This window comes from Podarcis gaigeae, assembly GCF_964106915.1.
Source record: "Podarcis gaigeae genome assembly, chromosome: 7".
Classification (NCBI taxonomy): domain Eukaryota; kingdom Metazoa; phylum Chordata; class Lepidosauria; order Squamata; family Lacertidae; genus Podarcis; species Podarcis gaigeae.
This window is the reverse complement of record NC_139683.1, coordinates 78,498,957-78,516,472: the sequence shown is the minus strand read 5'-3', so window position 1 is coordinate 78,516,472 and position 17,516 is coordinate 78,498,957. Positions and strand designations below refer to the sequence as shown.

The 17,516-nt window shown below is 41.6% G+C and overlaps 2 protein-coding genes across 7 annotated transcripts in view; one reads left to right on the top strand and one right to left on the bottom strand.

Moving 5' to 3' along the window:
* Positions 1 to 1,551, top strand: part of LOC310848408 (uncharacterized protein) — a 70,994-nt gene extending 69,443 nt beyond the window's left edge. The window contains exon 3 of the transcript XR_014566325.1: positions 486 to 1,551. The gene's annotated coding sequence lies outside the window, so the exon portion shown is untranslated. The remainder of the gene's footprint in view (positions 1 to 485) is intronic.
* The window catches only part of LOC310848310 (catenin delta-2), a 204,860-nt gene that overhangs the window by 53,378 nt on the left and 133,966 nt on the right, over positions 1 to 17,516 (bottom strand). For all 6 annotated transcript variants that reach the window (XM_083747179.1, XM_083747182.1, XM_083747181.1 and 3 more), the window contains 2 exons: positions 7,782 to 7,955; positions 1,559 to 1,709 (listed from right to left, as the gene is read on the bottom strand). In XM_083747179.1, the coding sequence (XP_083603305.1) occupies positions 1,559 to 1,709; positions 7,782 to 7,955 (325 nt within the window). The remainder of the gene's footprint in view (positions 1 to 1,558; positions 1,710 to 7,781; positions 7,956 to 17,516) is intronic.

The following is a 17,516-nucleotide window of genomic DNA, read 5'->3' as shown; positions in this document are numbered from 1 at the left end:
GTGATGAGGCTGCATTTTAATAGTTTAATATTTCAATATTTTAATGTTGTATTTTAATCTTGTTTTAAGTTGTATTCATTCAACTTGTTTTTATTATTGCTTGTTAGCACCCTGAGCACCTTGGCTGGGGAGGGCGGGATATAAATAAAAATTATTATTATTACTATTATTATTATTATTATTATTATTATTATTATTATTAATGAAGTAAAAATGGCTTTTGGACACGAATGTCATTTCGACTGCCCTGCTACACCTCAAGTCTTTACCAGTCTTTTCCCTGCAGAACATAGCTGGCAGAGGCTGTGACATTCAGCACTGCCTGGTTTTCTTCCACATTACATACTGTGGACAGTACCTAGGAGACGATTTGTACTCCACCTGCACAACCATTTTATCTTGAGTCACACTGCATGAATAAAACCCAAATTGCTACATGTGGTACCTCCTGACAGAGCTAGCATTTGTTTTTGTTTTTCAGACAGTATCTCTTGAATTCTTTGCAGTCCCTTCTCAACTATTGTGAACAGCAGGTAAGCCTAACTCAATGGCTTGTGTAGCACACACTCACCAAAGCAACAGTATGAAAAATTTCAAAGTGAGGTGAATAGGAACAATAGAAGGAATCATACACATGAAATAAATGGTAACCACAGCTGGGATAAAACGTTCCCATTCAAGAGTAAAACTTGCACCGTTTCTATTACCAAAGAGTATAATTAACAAAACTCAACAGGCAGCCAGTGAACTTGGCCATTTTATAAGCAACCAAATTACTGATGAGCTTTTCAGTGCCAATTATCATTCAATAAAAGCAAGAACAGATTTTCAGTATGCTTCCTATATAAAGAATGCTTGCTTCCTAGTTTTCAGATTATGCTAAAAATAGCATGAGTGGTTCTCTCGTGATATGCTGGAGAGGCAACAGAAGTACGAGGGTTCTTTATTCCAAGTAGAAACTCCTCATATTCAGTCTAAATATATTAAAACTGCATATGGTTCTTTCTAAGTCAACTCAGTAGCCGTAACAATGCTTTAATTCCTAGTGGCTCAACCGCCTTGGGATTTTGATTTAAAAATAAAAATAAAAATACAGAAATCCACAAAAGGGCCAGGGCATGTACTCTGTTTTTTGTTTTTTGTTTTTTGAAGATGGGAGAAGAGGCATGCGCTTCTTTCACTTTCTCATACCTTCAAGCTTAACTTTGATAATTTAACCACACTGGATTAAGTCAGGGAGAAGGGGGAAAGCTTGGCTGAGCAAATGACTTCTGATCCCAGTCAGAAGAGACACAAGGCAAGAATGATCCTGGGTCAGGGCATGCATTCAGAGCTTTAGGAGATCATGCTAATGCTTTCTGTATTTTTATTTTTAAAGCATAACTGAATATAGAAGAAAATAATATAATATTTTAATGCTAAATAACATCCAGCAGTTATTTCTCAAAGAGTAGCATTTCGGGATCACACACACAAGCAAATTTGACGGCAGCATGCTGAGGTGAAAGGGATAAGAATGATGTTTTCCAACAAGACATAGCACAATATAAGCACTTACCTATTAACTCTTTATTTCGGACATCTAAGGCCATATTCCGTAAAGCTGTTGCAACCGCACATACTACCCGGTCATTATCTATTCGAAGCAATTCTACCAGTATAGGCAGGCCTTTCTCTTTCCGTACGGCAGCGCGGATATAGACTGACCACTGTAACAAAATATTGTATGAGGCAGAACGAAAAGAAAAGGGAGCTCTACAGATTGCAAGAGCAAGGCATTAATTACCATGACGTCTGCTATTTAGAAGAAGAAAATGAAGTTCATGAACTGCCAGATGTGATTTTAAACGACCCATTCCTGATCACTTTGATTTGAACAGGTAATCCAAAAGTCGAAGTTCCCAATTTAAAAATCATTCAGATAATTTATGCTTCATAAATATGTTGATGTAACTTTTTTCCACCAATCATGTGAGCCCCAGGTTTCATTATTTTGGACAGAAGCATATTGAGAAATATCTAACATACTTGAATCCTCTAGCAACGCCTCTCCATAACTTTCTTTATTAAACCCCCAAAATTTGTTCTAAGGAACGCTGAAGGGATACTGACTTCAGCCAGGATCTCCACAGCTCAGCAATGGAAACGACATCAAAACCTACAACATGTGGACTTTGACTACTACAGGGGAAATAACACAAGTAGCGTGTCTCCAAAGGTGTTTCGAACTTGAATGTGGAAAACGCTATTTTGGAAAAATTTGGTTGCCATGTTGTATTCCTGCGTAGCAACTGTCTCTTATTCAACAAACTTTGTTTTCTGCCCTGCTCCAGTGATTTTTCTGGCATGGTTTATATGTATTATTTTTTATATTTCAATAAACTCAGAAAGGGCAACCCCCCCCCAAAAAAAAACCCCCACTGTTGATGTACCTCTGATCACTTATCCATGGCTAAAGCTTGGGACTGGGCAATGAGATTGTATGCTTCTCACTTGTCTCCCACATTGGGTATTATTTTGGCACTGATTAATGCTAACTAGAATTCTCATCCTAAACCAGGACTGGAGGATGATAATGATATTGGTCTATGTTTCAGGCTGGCTGTAAGGATGACTAATAAAAGCAAAGTGTTTGAACCACTTAGGAAAAGTGCTATATAAATACTATTATTATATTATATAACCTAGTCTCTCTCCCCCCACCCGACCTATTGTCCCCACAACTCTCAATTGTTCCCTAGGAAGAGGGAATGTTTGTTAAATCACTCTGGAAATTGTAGCTCTGGAGGAAACCTGTGACACAAACCCCAGGCTCCAAAAGAACCACACAACTAATGGATGCTGTGTTTGTGTTTCTCAGACAGCAGGCTCCATTCTGTATGACAAATGAGTTTTGAAAGTGACATGAGTTTCAAAAGCAGTATGTGACAAGGCATGGAGGTCTGCTGCCCAAAGCAGGTGAAGCCGAAAGACTGGACAAAACGTGTAAAACAACAATTCTGTCCCACGTTTTCCCCAGATTGAGCAACAGTTCTTTAGCCCCCCAGAGAGAAGCTACAGAGAGAATCCACAAATTGTCATTGTGATGGAGGCTATAATCTTATTCATGCCTTCAAGTCCTGAACCATACAGGCACCTTTATTAATCACGTGAAATATCTCTGGGTACCTAACCTGTCAATTAGGATATATTTGCAAGCAATTATCTTGAGTGGTCCGCACTGCGGGGACACATTCAGGCTGAGATGCTGAAAGACAGCTTCTTCATCCTTCCCCAAGAATTGAGAAATAGATTCACTCTTGTGTGTCCTGATTATTCTTTCAGTTTGCCTAAAGCCATTGAGAAACATCCTTGCATTTCTAGATTGCGGGTCAATAAGCTTCCACAAATCTACTGAAGGATAATTTAAAAAAAAAAAAAAAAAAAACCACCATAAAAATGGGAAAAGACAAAAGAGGGTCTTTTGCGCCTTTTAAAATTAGATGGCTTGCCAATATACTTAATCATCCAGTTACTCCATAAATCAGTCTGACATCAGCGTTCAAGTAATTGCTCAGCAAGAAAAGGAAGGCAATTCCTATGGGAACAGCTTGCTCCAATTCATAGAGAGGTAAGCCAGAAAGCAAAATCCATTTCTTTTGCTTCCAGTGGCTGCTAAATTGTCAAAGGCATGCATGGAAGTTGCATTAAATTCTACGAGACTACTTAGAGATAATGGAATTTGTGGGGCATAACTAGCAGACACTGCTCTGTAGAACCGCAGCTCATCATGATATGCCCCTTCTTCATTGGAACTGTCCCTTCTTAGAAGAGTCAAGGTAATTAAAGAGGAAAAGACTGCAACATAACGATACCCCTTAGTTTTTAACTGCTATCATAAAACCTCAGTTTCTAAGGCTTTATCCTTTGGAGAAATTAGCCTGAGAATCTAAGGTGGGCAACTGCAAACTACATCCACGGCATGGGAAACAGCAGCAACTTAAAGAGGGATCTGTTCTGAGAAGGGGAGGGAAAGGGGTATTACCTCTACTCCATCAGCTGTTTGCAACCACCAAATTGTCTTTGGGGGCTTCTCCTGCCCCCTTGCAACACTCCTCCCCATTCTCCATAAACAGTGCAAAATGAGAAATATATTATCATATGGATGCAAATAGCAGAAATATATTGCTGTCTTTTGTAAGAGCATAAGTACATCATTTGGGAGTTTCAACACTTTCCAAATTAAACTTTACTGCTGCAATTTTTTTGCTGTGGAATTCTCTTTTTTGGGGTCACAGTAACAAGCTCATGAAACTCAGGTTCTTTGCATAGCTTAGGAATGGCACTTGGGGAGGGCGTGGACACCTGGGCTATTAACAGCTGCAGCGGGGAGAAATTCAACAGGTTAAGTATGATCTAAAATGGAAATACCACGATAGGCAAAGTATCACCTATTGTCATTCTGCGGTCCCTGATATTATTATTATTATTATTATTATTAAGTTCATTTCTATCTATATCGGGGACCCAGCCCTCCTGCAAAAGAGGACATGAACATGATGCATCTGCATATGATATAAAGCATGGAATATAAATTTTACACAAATTTGTGCTATCTTTTGTGGGTAGGGTAGAAGGCCCAATTCTGATAAAGTGTACATAGCTCAGAAAATCTTCCTAGCACCCCAGATGAGATGACACAGGAAGGTTGTGGGGTTTTTTTGTTAGCTATCTGGTAGTTCTAGACTCTTCTCCCTGAAAGAGACTCCCAACGTCTCATCTGTGATCTCTTCGGAAACACTGCGGGATTTGTTTGGCCTTTGAGAGATTGCTTTAGCCTACAGTACTGTTGCATACAACCCAATCTCCCAGGAGGCAAGATTTCAGGGGTCCCAGGTGCTTACCTAGAGTTCATGTTTGCTTTTGGGAATGAAGCACAGTGGGCACTGGTGTCTTTATGACATATGGGCTATTTACATACATACAGTGGTACCTCGGGTTACATATGCTTCAGGTTACAGACTCCACTAACCCAGAAATAGTACCTCGGGTTAAGAACTTTGCTTCAGGGTGAGAACAGAAATTGTGCTCTGGTGGCGCAACGGCAGCAGGAGGCCCCATTAGCTAAAGTCGTGCTTCAGGTTAAGAACAGTTTCAGGTTAAGAACGGACCTCCGGAACGAATTAAGTACGTAACCCGAGGTACCACTGTATATACAACCTGAGCCTATGAAGGAGGGGTTCACATCAAACTCAGCCTTTGTCCTTCTATCTATCTAAAACATGGGGGAGATGCCCCATCCATTTGCCATCTGGCACAGAGCCCCCTTTCCTTTGTTCTCTTTATGCCCCCCTCACCCAGATGATTACCTCATCAAGAAGCTAGCTTGGCTTGAGTAGCTTTTAATACTTGTTAGGGGTATAGGTGCCTGGCACACACAATAACTCATAACAATAATATATTCAAATTCAAAGTGTTGGTGCTGACCTTTAAAGCCCTAAACGGCCTCGGTCCAGTATACCTGAAGGAGCGTCTCCACCCCCATCGTTCTGCCCGGACGCTGAGGTCCAGCGCCGAGGGCCTTCTGGCGGTTCCCTCATTGCGAGAAGCAAAGCTACAGGGAACCAGGCAGAGGGCCTTCTCGGTAGTGGCGCCCGCCCTATGGAACGCCCTCCCACGAGATGTCAAAGCGATAAACAACTACCGGACATTCAGAAGACATCTTAAGGCAGCCCTGTTCAGGGAAGTTTTTAACGTGTGATATTTTAGTGTATTTTTGGTTTCTATGGAAGCCGCCCAGAGTGGCTGGGGAGGCCCTGCCAGATGGGCGGGGTATAAATTAATAATAATAATAATAATAATAATAATAATAATTATATATGTATGTGTGTGTGTGTGTACTTGAGTATTTTCACAAGCATATTGTTTGCTGTATATCACCCAAAAAAGTGATGTTATTGAGAGGGCATTTGCTGATAAGTATGAAGAAAGCTGTATTTGTAGTCGGGTTTTTGTGAATAAATATTTTCTCCATGATGAAAAGGCACCACCATTGGGCAAGCAGCAGACTAAATGACTTTGCTTAAGCAAAGGATATAGAAGGTGGATTAGGCACTTTTCTTTTCTCTTGGAAACAGTCTCCCTCCAGGGTCAAACACATTTGAGGCAAATTGATAGGGTAGAATGAAGAAGCTTAGAGAGCCACTGTTTATTCTATACAAGTTTTCTAGGTAAGCAGATTATTTCATTCACTGCTCAGCTGTACCAATTTTGTTTGCTGACCCCCCATTTCAAAGAGTGATTGTTTGGTCAAACATGCTTACCTTGGACATGACAAACCATGCATCTTATTGATATATGGGTTATTTTTAGCTAGCTCTGGCAGGATAAATCATGTCCTCTACTACCTGGTCCATATAGATTACTACACTGAATTAACGGCTTCGTAGCATAAATAAAACATGTTGGCATAATATGGAAACAAACGTATTAAATCACGTCAGTGTTACAGTACCTAATTAAGTTCCGAGGAAGGATTTTCTGCAGAATCAATCCTTGTCTCACAGTACGTCAATGGAGCAGCTACGGGTTGTTCTCCAACCTCAGATAAGGAGCCCCGTATCCTATGTATTCTCATTTATCCTTGGTCTTTTGCTAAAGTTGTCAGGAAGGATGTTAATGAGTGCCAAGTGGAACTGGATATCCCTGCAACCAGACTGCTTTGTTCAACTCAAACACGTGAGCAGAGCAAATGAAGGGGGAAAATCATTTTGGCCAGTGCCTATTTTCTAACCATTAATGTAGAGCAGGGGTAGGCAACCTAAAGCCTGGGGGCCGGATCCAGCCCAATTGCCTTCTAAGTCCGGCCCACGGACGGTCTGGGAATCAGCGTGTTTTTTACATGAGTAGAACGTGTGCTTTTATTTAAAATGCATCTCTGGGTTATTTGTGGGGCCTGCCTGGTGTTTTTACATGAGTAGAACGTGTGCTTTTATTTAAAATGCATCTCTGGGTTATTTGTGGGGCCTGTCTGGTGTTTTTACAAGAGTAGAATGTGTGCTTTTATTTAAAATGCATCTCTGGGTTATTTGTGGGGCATAGGAATTTGTTCATTTTTTTCTCCAAAATATTGTCCGCCCCCCCCCCCAACATGGTCTGAGGGACGGTGGACTGGCCCATGGCTGAGAAAGGTTGCTGACCCTTGACGTAGAGGCATAGAGTTCAGATAGTCAGATCTTGGAGCCAAACACATCACTTGTTTGCCTTTTTGTCCTTCTGTCAGTTTGCCACTTTCTTGTCCTGTGTGCCATTCTGGGGGAAAGCCTGAATCCAGAGCCTGACTACTTAGCCGCCTACTGAATCTGTTGAATTTCTGCCTGCATTTTGTGGAAGCAACGTGCAGGGTGGGGCAACCGGTAACTTAAGTCTTCTGGTGCCCTGGTACAAGGGAGTGGTGGCAGCAACTACCTTTTTGATGTGTTTTGTCCTGCAAAAAAGTGTATGTTGCCAGCCATCGTTCCTCTAAGCCTGCTTCCGCTGGATTGCAGGACAGGGAGGGAGGGGTGAATGGCAGGAGCATTACTACATGGTTGTTAGCTGCCCTGAGCCCGGCTTCGGCTGGGGAGGGCGGGATGCAAATAAAAAATTATTATTATTATTTTTGAAAGTGAGCGTTTCTTTTTTTAAAAAAACCTTTTAACACCAACAATTCCTGGTTTTGCACCCATCTTTCATGTACTGACTCAATGTACCTGTGGCAGGCTACTGAAGAATTTGACTAAGTAGAGACATAGGTTTCATACCTTCCAACTACCTGCGGCCAGATTTTGTAGTGCGCCAGCTGCCCCTTCCAACGTATCTGGATTTGAGCACTCAGAGAGAAGTGTGAGGTAGGGTTTGACTATGGATGGGTACCACAGCATCTGAATTCCTTTTGGTGGTTCTGCACAGTCGGGGAGCGGACCTACGCCATCCCACTGGAAAGACGAGAGAGAAAAGGCGAAATATCACTGGTTATGGCAATTACAGAAGAGAAGAATACTGAACTGAATATACAGTCATAGAATCAGAATCATGGAGTTGGAAGGGATGAGTCATCGAGTCCAACCCCCTCAATGCAGGAATCTCAACTAAAGCATCCATGACAGATGGCTGTCCAACCTCTGCTTAAAAACCTCCAAGGAAGGAGAGCCCGCAACCTCTGGAAGGAGACAATTCCACCGTTGAACACCTCTTACTGTCGGAAAGTTCTTCCTGATGTTCCGCCAGAGTCATATTATATACCTTTTATCTTTAACATACACTCCACATTCGTCACTTTCCAACTAAAATTCATCTCAAAGCAGCACACAATCGTAAAAGCAACCCAACTACAACGCTGGTAAAATGAAAGCATATAAAATTATTTTTAAATTGTCATGAACAAAGGAAGTGTAAGCACTAATTGGTACATCAAAAGGAAATAAAATTCTGGACAAATAAAAAGTTTTTAATCCGGCACTAGGATCTGTCTGCAGGAGGGTGTTCCAAGGTGTGGCACTGTCACTGGGTCGGGCCTTTCTCCAATTGCCCCCTGCCTCACCTCTGAAGGCCGGGGGACGGACGGACCCAGGTCAAATTGCAATATAATATGTCAGTGCATTGCACTAGAGGTTTTGGACCATCAGCAACTGTACTACTGATTAGCAGAAGTCTAAGAATACACCCTGAGACCCATCTGGTAAAAAGGCAGGGTATAAATAAATCAACAATAGTTAACAATAGTTATTGTTATGATTAGCCTAAGTTACACGGAAGAACTATGAATAGAAATTTTATTGTTGTTGTTGTTTAGTCATTTAGTCGTGTCCGACTCTTCGTGACCCCATGGACCAGAGCACGCCAGGCACTCCTGTCTTCCACTGCCTCTCGCACTTTGGTCAGACTCATGTTTGTAGCTTTTATTGGCAACAAGTAACTGGGTTAAACCACAGAACCTAGGACTTGCCGATCAGAAGGTCGGCAGTTTGAATCCCCGCGACGGGGTGAGCTCCCGTTGCTCGGTCCCTGCTCCTGCCAACCTAGCAGTTCAAAAGCACATCAAAGTGCAAGTAGATAAATAGGTACCACTCTGGCGTGAAGGTAAAAGGCGTTTCCGTGCGCTGCTCTGGTTTGCCAGAAGCGGCTTAGTCATGCTGGCCACATGACCCGGAAGCTGTACGCTGGCTCCCTCGGCCAGTAAAGCGAGATGAGCGCCACAGCCCCAGAGTCGGTCACGACTGAACCGAATGGTCAGGGGTTCCTTTACCTTTACCTTTAACTGGAATTTTTATCTGACAATTTTCTTCAGGTAAAGCAGACCTTGAGCTCTCCTTCATATGCAGTCAAAGAGGAGAAAGTTGCTTCCCTGTGGTATGGACTCAAATGGCCACACGAGCACTTTCTTGTCTTCGCCAAATTGCTATTGGCCCAGAAGGATGTTCACCACAATGACATGAGGCTGCATCACAGAGAAGCAGTTCTCATGCTGCTTTTTGGGGTATATTCTTAGTGATGCAGCTAGCACAGGTGCATCCCTGTCCAACAGAAAACCATTAAAATGTCCTAAAGGAATGGTATCGCTAAAGGGTGTAAAGTGAAACATTATCGGGCATGGAAGCTATTAAAAATAAGGACTGCAGTGAAAGGATGTCTAATGTAGCAGAGTGGCCAGGAGACTTGAGTCCCAGGTTAAGAACTGGGCACTCAATACATGGCTTCAAGAAAACCACCATCCTTTAGTTTCAGCTGCCATCTAGAATGCTGGGTAGATTACCTGCCTTCTGTATGTGCTAAGAATTACTGAGATAATAATATATGTGAAGCACTTTTTACCCTCGAAAGCTGTATATAATTGTTAATTATGATGATCATTCCTTCAGTAAAATTCAATGCTTAGACTAAACAGTTGAGATACCAGTGTGGTAAATAATGAATGGATTCCTGCTTTATACACAGTTTTTAACATCCGTAGGAAACTACTGGGGAAAGCAAAGGTGACAAAAGCAACAAAGTTTGCTCAACCTCTTATTTTCTCTTAATTTAACTAGGTCGTGGTTCCCATTTCTCCAGCCCAGCACGGAAAACAAGAGAAAGGAAAATAAGAGGAGGAGTAGATCACAACGGGGAGGAAATACATTGGGAGATATAAATACCTTTACGCATAATGGGCTCGTTGAGAATCAATTTGCATTTCTCAAAGATGATTCATACACATGCTGTGCATCACAGTAATTCAACATTTGATGACTCACATCAGAATGTGTGAACCAAATCCTCTGAAAACATGGAAGTTCAATTGATGGTGTTCCACCCAGAAAATTATTTTATTTAATTTATTGATTTATAGGATTATATTTGGCCCTTCACCATATGGTTTTAGCATGCTTTTCAATACATAAAGCAGCCGTACCTTGGAAGTCGAATGGAATCCGTTCTGGAAGTCCGTTCAACTTCCAAAATGTTCAAAAACCAAATCTCGGCTTCTGATTGGCTGCAGGAAGCTCCTACAGCCAATTGGAAGCCGCGGAACCCCCATCGGACATTCGGCTTCCAAAAATAGTTCACAAACCGTAACAATCACTTCTGGGTTTGCGGTGTTCAGGAGCCAAAATGTCTGAATTCCAAGGTGTTCCACAACCAAGGTACGACTGTATAAACAACCTCCCCCCTAAAAAATTACACAGCTGCAAATGACCTTTTAATGTAAGGATGGGGACGCACTTAATGGGACATCATACAACTGCCACTGTGTTTTGTACTATAGGCTCACTTTCAGTTATATAACCAGAGGTTATCCTAATTTTACTAGCCAGAAACGTGGGCAGATAAAATACATCAGCTGTGTACAATGGAACAACCCAAGTCTGCTATGCAAGGCTGGTAGCTGGAGGTAACAGGTAAGAGGTTTCATTAAGAAAACAACAACCCTGAAGGGAAACCTCTGGAAGAGCTGTGCATTCCTGAATCCTTCATGAAATAGATTAACAGTCTCCAGCCCTCTTTGGGCTGGCAGCATATTAATCAGCATGACAGAAATCTAAACTGCTGATGGTGCCCTGTTTAAACAAGGTTCAAAAACAAAAGCATCACTCCGCCATGTAAAATGGGCTGCTGTAATATTAAAATTATGAAGAGAGTCAAAGGAAGAGAAGAGAGCTGTTAGAGTTCATGGTGTCACCAGGACTCCCGCACTGTAAATATTAGGGAAATTTAGCCTTCAAAACATCACTAGCAGGCTAAAACCTTTCAAAGAAGTTAAGGGTGAAATCCTCGAAGCTCAAGTAGTGTTTCTATGGCTCAGTTCGTTGTTATCTGGCATATAAAAAAGCCAAGTCTCTCAGGAGGGTGGCACAGCAGAAAACTTCACAAAACCATCATTTGCTTTGAATCCAAAAGGCTGTTTGAAAAACAAAAGTGCTCTTTAGAATGTTTCATAGACTGACAGCGGAATACAAATACACATACTTCTGTTCCTTTGCTTCTTTATTTCTTTTAGATTCATTCTGAAGAAAACCTTCTGATTTCCTTTCTGGATTTGCAGTATTCTCCATATGGAAGGTTCATGAAGGTTTTTTTGGGGGTTCATGAAGGTGTTTTTTTTGGGGGGGGTGTTTTACTTTAACACATTACTTTGTTAAAGCCAAAAAATTCCCAATGCAATACAGTTCATGCTCTGATCCTAAATATAGGGGGGGGGGGCAACAATTCAGATTAGCCAAGACACATAATAACTTTCTCCAGGGCGCAAAATTATAGAAGAGGAACTCACCTTTCACTATGAAAGCAAGAAGTGATTTTTTAAAAAAACCCTCTCTTCCTGAGCTTAGGTAAGGTAATCTTTAAAAATTTAAACCAGGATGAAAAGAGCTACTATAGGCATACTGAGAGGGATGTTTGACTCGCCTGCTTTTCAGCAACAGACTCTCAGAAACAAACCGTTTCTGAAACCCACCTCAGTTTCAAAAGTGGCCTGAGCCTTATGTTATCTGAGGGGGGCATGCACTCTTGACTTTGCAAAATTTAACCCACACTGGTGGACCATAAGTTGTATTAAAGTAGCTTATCATACTCGCTTAGAGAATGATGTCCAAAGTTCTTTGCAGCAGAAACTAGTTGTATGATTCTTTGATCCTGGATTTGGGAGTGTGCCTATATAATGTGTGAGAGGCAGCTATACATTTCCACATGTACATTCCGTATAAAAGGGGTATGTAAACTAGAATCTAGTATCTGCTAATATTTGTCAGAGTCTGGTAGCAGTTGCACTTTTAACATGCATTTGCTCCTATTATAATGCATGAAACCATTATGTGATTTATATATTAAGCTACAATAGGGACGCGGGTCTAAACCACTGAGCCTAGGGCTTGCTTATCAGAAGGTCGGTGGTTCGAATCCCCGCGACGGGGTGAGCTCCCATTGCTCGGTCCCTGCTCCTGCCAACCTAGCAGTTCAAAAGCACGCCAAAGTGCAAGTAGATATATAGGTACTGCTCCGGCGGGAAGGTAAACGGTGTTTCCGTGCGCTGCTCTGGTTCGCCAGAAGCGGCTTAGTCATGCTGGCCACATGACCCAGAAGCTGTACGCCGGCTTCCTTGGCCAATAAAGCGAAATGAGCGTAGCAACCCCAGAGTCGTCTGCTACTGGACCTAATGGTCAGGGGTCCCTTTACCTTTACCTTTTACAATAGGGGCAATAGGTGGCAGAAACAAAGAACTGCATGTCAGTAGAGGCACGGGTAGATTGAGTGGATGAGACCAATAGTGGGTCCAACGATCAAGAAGGTGGTTTCTGCACAAGTTGTAGAGGGAAGTGTGGGGCAGATGGGGCCCGTCCACCTGGGAAGGCAGCCCATCTAGGAGAAGAAAAACTCTGATCCTAAACCTCCGCTGCCTTGCACGATGACTTTGGTAGAAGCAAAGGCCAAGGAGTAAACGCTACAGAAATTCAGAGCGGAGTCCCTAAGATGGTTGGTTGCTTGTACGCCTCTTTCCGGCAACTCCTGCAGCCAAGCTGGTGCCAAATGTATTGCTCTGCTTTCCTTTGGACCACGTCAGCAAGGCCAAGAGGGGAGTCTTGTAGTCTGGGCAGCCCAGAAACTCTTATTTTCTTCTACACATTCTCCCTTTCGCAGAAAAGATTCCTTAGTTTGGGAGTAGGCAGAAGTCAGTCCATCTATTGAACGGAATGCCTTGTCTGACTATAACATACTCAGACTCTTGTTGATCATCTGAGACCCTTCTTCGTGATCCTCCCTTGACAGAGGTTTGGGGGCTGATGACAAGGGAGAAGGCCTTTTCTGTTGTGGCCCATACCCATCTACAGATTGCCCTGCCACAACATTAGCATCCTTTGGGTGTTTTTCTTCCCCCAGGCTTTCAACGGATTATGATACAGTCATACCTCGGGTTGAATGTGCTTCAGGTTGAGCGCTTTCGGGTTACGCTCCACGGCAACCCGGAAATAACGGAGTGCTTTACTTCTGGGTTTCGATGCTCACGCATGCGCAGACACTCAAATGACGTCACGTGCATGCGCGGAAGCGGCAAAACGCGACCCACGCATGCGGAGACGCGCCATCGCGTCTTACGTTCCATTCAGGATGCAAACAGGGCTCCGGAATGGATCCCGTTCGTATCCCGAGGTACCACTGTAATCATTTTTACTGCAGGTTTCTGGTATGTTTATAATAATAATAATAATAATAATAATAATAATAATAATATCTTTATTGTCATTGCCCCCTCTCAGGGACAACGAAATTACTTGGCTGCTCCATCCACCCAGATAGGGCACTCCATTTAAAATCAAAACAACTATAAAAACACTGTGTTTGGGGAGAGAGGGTATGGTTTTAATGTGTGTGTTTTGTGTAAGCTGCTTGGAGAAATCTTGTATTAGGGTACTATTAAATAAAATAATAATAGGTTGCTCAGCTACATTAGGGGACTATATCGTTATAACTGCGTTATAAACATGCCAAACCAGATGGCGTTGTAGAGTTTGATCCTTCGTCAATGTGATTTTCCATTATAAGCTTTAGAATGCGTTTTCCTGTAACTTTTTTTTTTTTTTAAATGTGCTTAAATCCAGCCAGGGTCTGTGGGTAGCTGAGAAACTTACAAAGAATGCTTGACTAGATGGAGCCTTCTTATGCTCTTAAGCAAACTAAAGTGCATATGCAAGATCACTTAATGCTGATTAATTAAATGTTAAGACAATTCTGCGTATGCACTCTCGCTTTGCAAATTAAACACACATTAGTGGATAATGAGGACTTTGGCAAATATCCATATCTCTATATACTGGTAGACCATGCTTGAGTGACACCTCCATCTTAGTTGACCTTTCATGAAAGTAGTTTACATGAGATTGCTTGATGTTGGGCTTCTGCGGCTACAGTAGGGAAACAGAAAAGACAAGGAATCCAGCATTACCCTTCTCATCATACTGACAGGATAAAAAATAACAAGAGGAAGGGGGAAATGGAGACTGCAGATATGATGCTCAAGTCAGCTTCTCCATTAACATGCCAGAAAGGAGATAGTTCTGAAGCACTTCTGCAACGTATAATTCTTTCCTTAAAGAGTGAAGAGGGCATTCAAAAGTTAAGGCAATTTGAGATGTCTTCCCAGAAAGCTGCTATGATTTTGCAGCAAGAGAAATTCCATCATGAGCATCTATCAGACAGAAAAAGAAATTACTGGAGAGGATGAAAACAATAAATAAACACAATAAGCTGTAATAATATGGAACTATATGGATGGTTGGCAAAATAGTGACAATAGTTGGGTCTAGGCAGCAGCTGTGACCTAGGAACTAGAAAACAGAAAGCAAACAGGGGCGTCTTTCAGACAAGCCAGCTAGTGTTGGTATAGATCTATGCACATTTTTGAGTTATACAGAATTTCAAATCCTATAGAATGGATATATTAAGCCAGAGTGATATGCAGAGCACAAAGTTAGTTACAGATGAACATGTATACACTAATATTCATAGACAGACTGGACTGCTGTTAAATAACCGCAGATTAAAAAGAACCAACAGGACATTCTACAGATGCCATAAGCTGTTTCACTCATTTCCTCAGTCATATATTAAAACCACATTTTAACTGCTTTCCAATCTGTGAGTTTCAGCTTACTCAGTGAGAGAATTTTTCTATGCAACTTGGATCTTAATGCATTAGGGTTTACCGTCTCTTTCTCTCTAGCACGCTCAAGCATGATTTACCTGTCTATCAGTTGTGAAATGTTGCTGTTGTAGCTCATGATTGATGACAGAAGATAAAACAGAATGTCACAGTGATTTCAGGTGGGTCACCCGGAATGAAAATTCTATTTTGGATCTGATTCATCTTATGTCTATATTTAAGAGTAATGATAACCACAAACCTGGAGAAAACCAACAGATCCAAAAACTGTTTCCTTAATAGATAGAGCATATGAATAGAATAGGCAAGGGCAAATATTTAAGAAATAATAGCAGTTGCACTGCACGTTGTTAAAACACAATTTACTCTGGCATAACTTCCTTCATATTACGTTTTTCCATTTTAATACTGTCGAGTTTATCCATAGGATTTTGGGTTATGATTCTTGTATAATGGATCAAGACCATGATATCAACGAGATCCTGAGGGATCTTCATCCTTACAGAATCCTCTGAAAATATAACCCTTGGTGACTTCTCAGTGTCAACTATGACTATTGGGATGAGTGTAAGTGGCACCCTAACAATGAATGGAATGGTGTGATTTTTTTAGCCTAGTAGTAAAGCTATAGCATCTTAAAAAGCAGAGACATCACCTTGCCAATAAAGTTCCGTATAGTTAAAGCTATGATTTTCCCAGTAGTGATGTATGGAAGTGAGAGCTGGACCATAAAGAAGGCTGATCGCCGAAGAATTGATGCTTTTGAATTATGGTGCTGGAGGAGACTCTTGAGAGTCCCATGGACTGCAAGAAGATCAAACCTCTCCATTCTGAAGGAAATCAGCCCTGAGTGCTCACTGGAAAGACAGATCGTGAAGCTGAGACTCCAATACTTTGGCTACCTCATGAGAAGAGAAGACTCCCTGGAAAAGACCCTGATGTTGGGAAAGATGGAGGGCACAAGGAGAAGGGGACGTCAGAGGACAAGATGGTTGGACAGTGTTCTCGAAGCTACCAGCATGAGTTTGACCAAACTGCGGGAGGCAGTGGAAGACAGGAGTGCCTGGCGTGCTCTGGTCCATGGGGTCACGAAGAGTCGGACACAACTAAACGACTAAACAACAACAAAGCTATAGCATGGACTGTACCCACCAGACTATAGGTAGAATGGAATCTGATAAGCTTGTTTTTGTATGACAAGCTATCAATGGAACTATTCACGTCCAGAAATGTTTACGTCTGTGGTTTTGTGAAAATTAGGCCTTTGACACATTCTTTGCATTGTGCATATTGTGAGAGGCATAAGAGAAATCCTTGATTTATTTCACAAATAAACCGCGACGGACTCTTTTGCGGCCTTCTTGGAATGTCAACCATTTAACCATTATTGTTATAAACATTCTGAAAATAGATTGCCTTTACAAAATAATTGCTTCTACCCCAAAGACCCCCGAGCATGTGCAAGGGACTCCTCTTGGTGAACAGATGGCAGTTAATGGCATGCAGAGTGGCACTCGTCTTTCTCTGGATCAAATCCAGAGAATTGTCTTTCACTGGCTACAGAGTTAAGATGCTGCATTAGAAAAATGGTTTAGAATGAAATCCATGTCGCTCTGTAACATTTTTAACCAGCAGTTCAGGGATATTTGATATTGTATTCTGATTAAACCAGTAATACAGCTGCCATAGCCAACAGGAATCAAGGAGATTATAGGAGCCGTAGTCACAGTTTCTGCACATAGTAATTTCTGATCCTATGTCGCCTGCTGGATTATAATCATACATGGGGGTTTTAGTGCAGGAGTGAATCTGAAGTTGAGAAATATTACCATGGTTAAGAAACCCCGAGAAAAACCCAAGTCACATTATTAGAAATATTAAACATCAATCTAAGAGATTTGGGGGTTTCTATCGCTATACTAATCTAAAGTCTGAAGATAGTGTAATTTATCTTCATGCTGTATAACAGTCCAGTGAACATAAATTTAAAATTACATGCACAGTTCCATGCATACCTTATTCTAAGAAAAGGATATTAAACCCTTCAGACTGATGGACAAGAAGAGCTCTGCAGAGGCCTTTACCCAGCTCTGACAGAGAATGATTACAGAACTAGAAAAAAGTTGCCTCAGAGTATAATCAGAAGTATATTACAGAGGAATTACGATATCCAATAGGAAAATGTCAGAATGATTCTGTCTTCAGAAAAAAATATTAGCAGGCTGTACCTGGGAGTAAGCCACACTCAACGCAATGGGACTTCTGAGTAGATTAGAACACTATGTCAAAGATGCATAAAATACTGAGAATTAAAATAATACCATATAACCAAACAGTAGTAGTAATATATTACTTTCGCAGACTG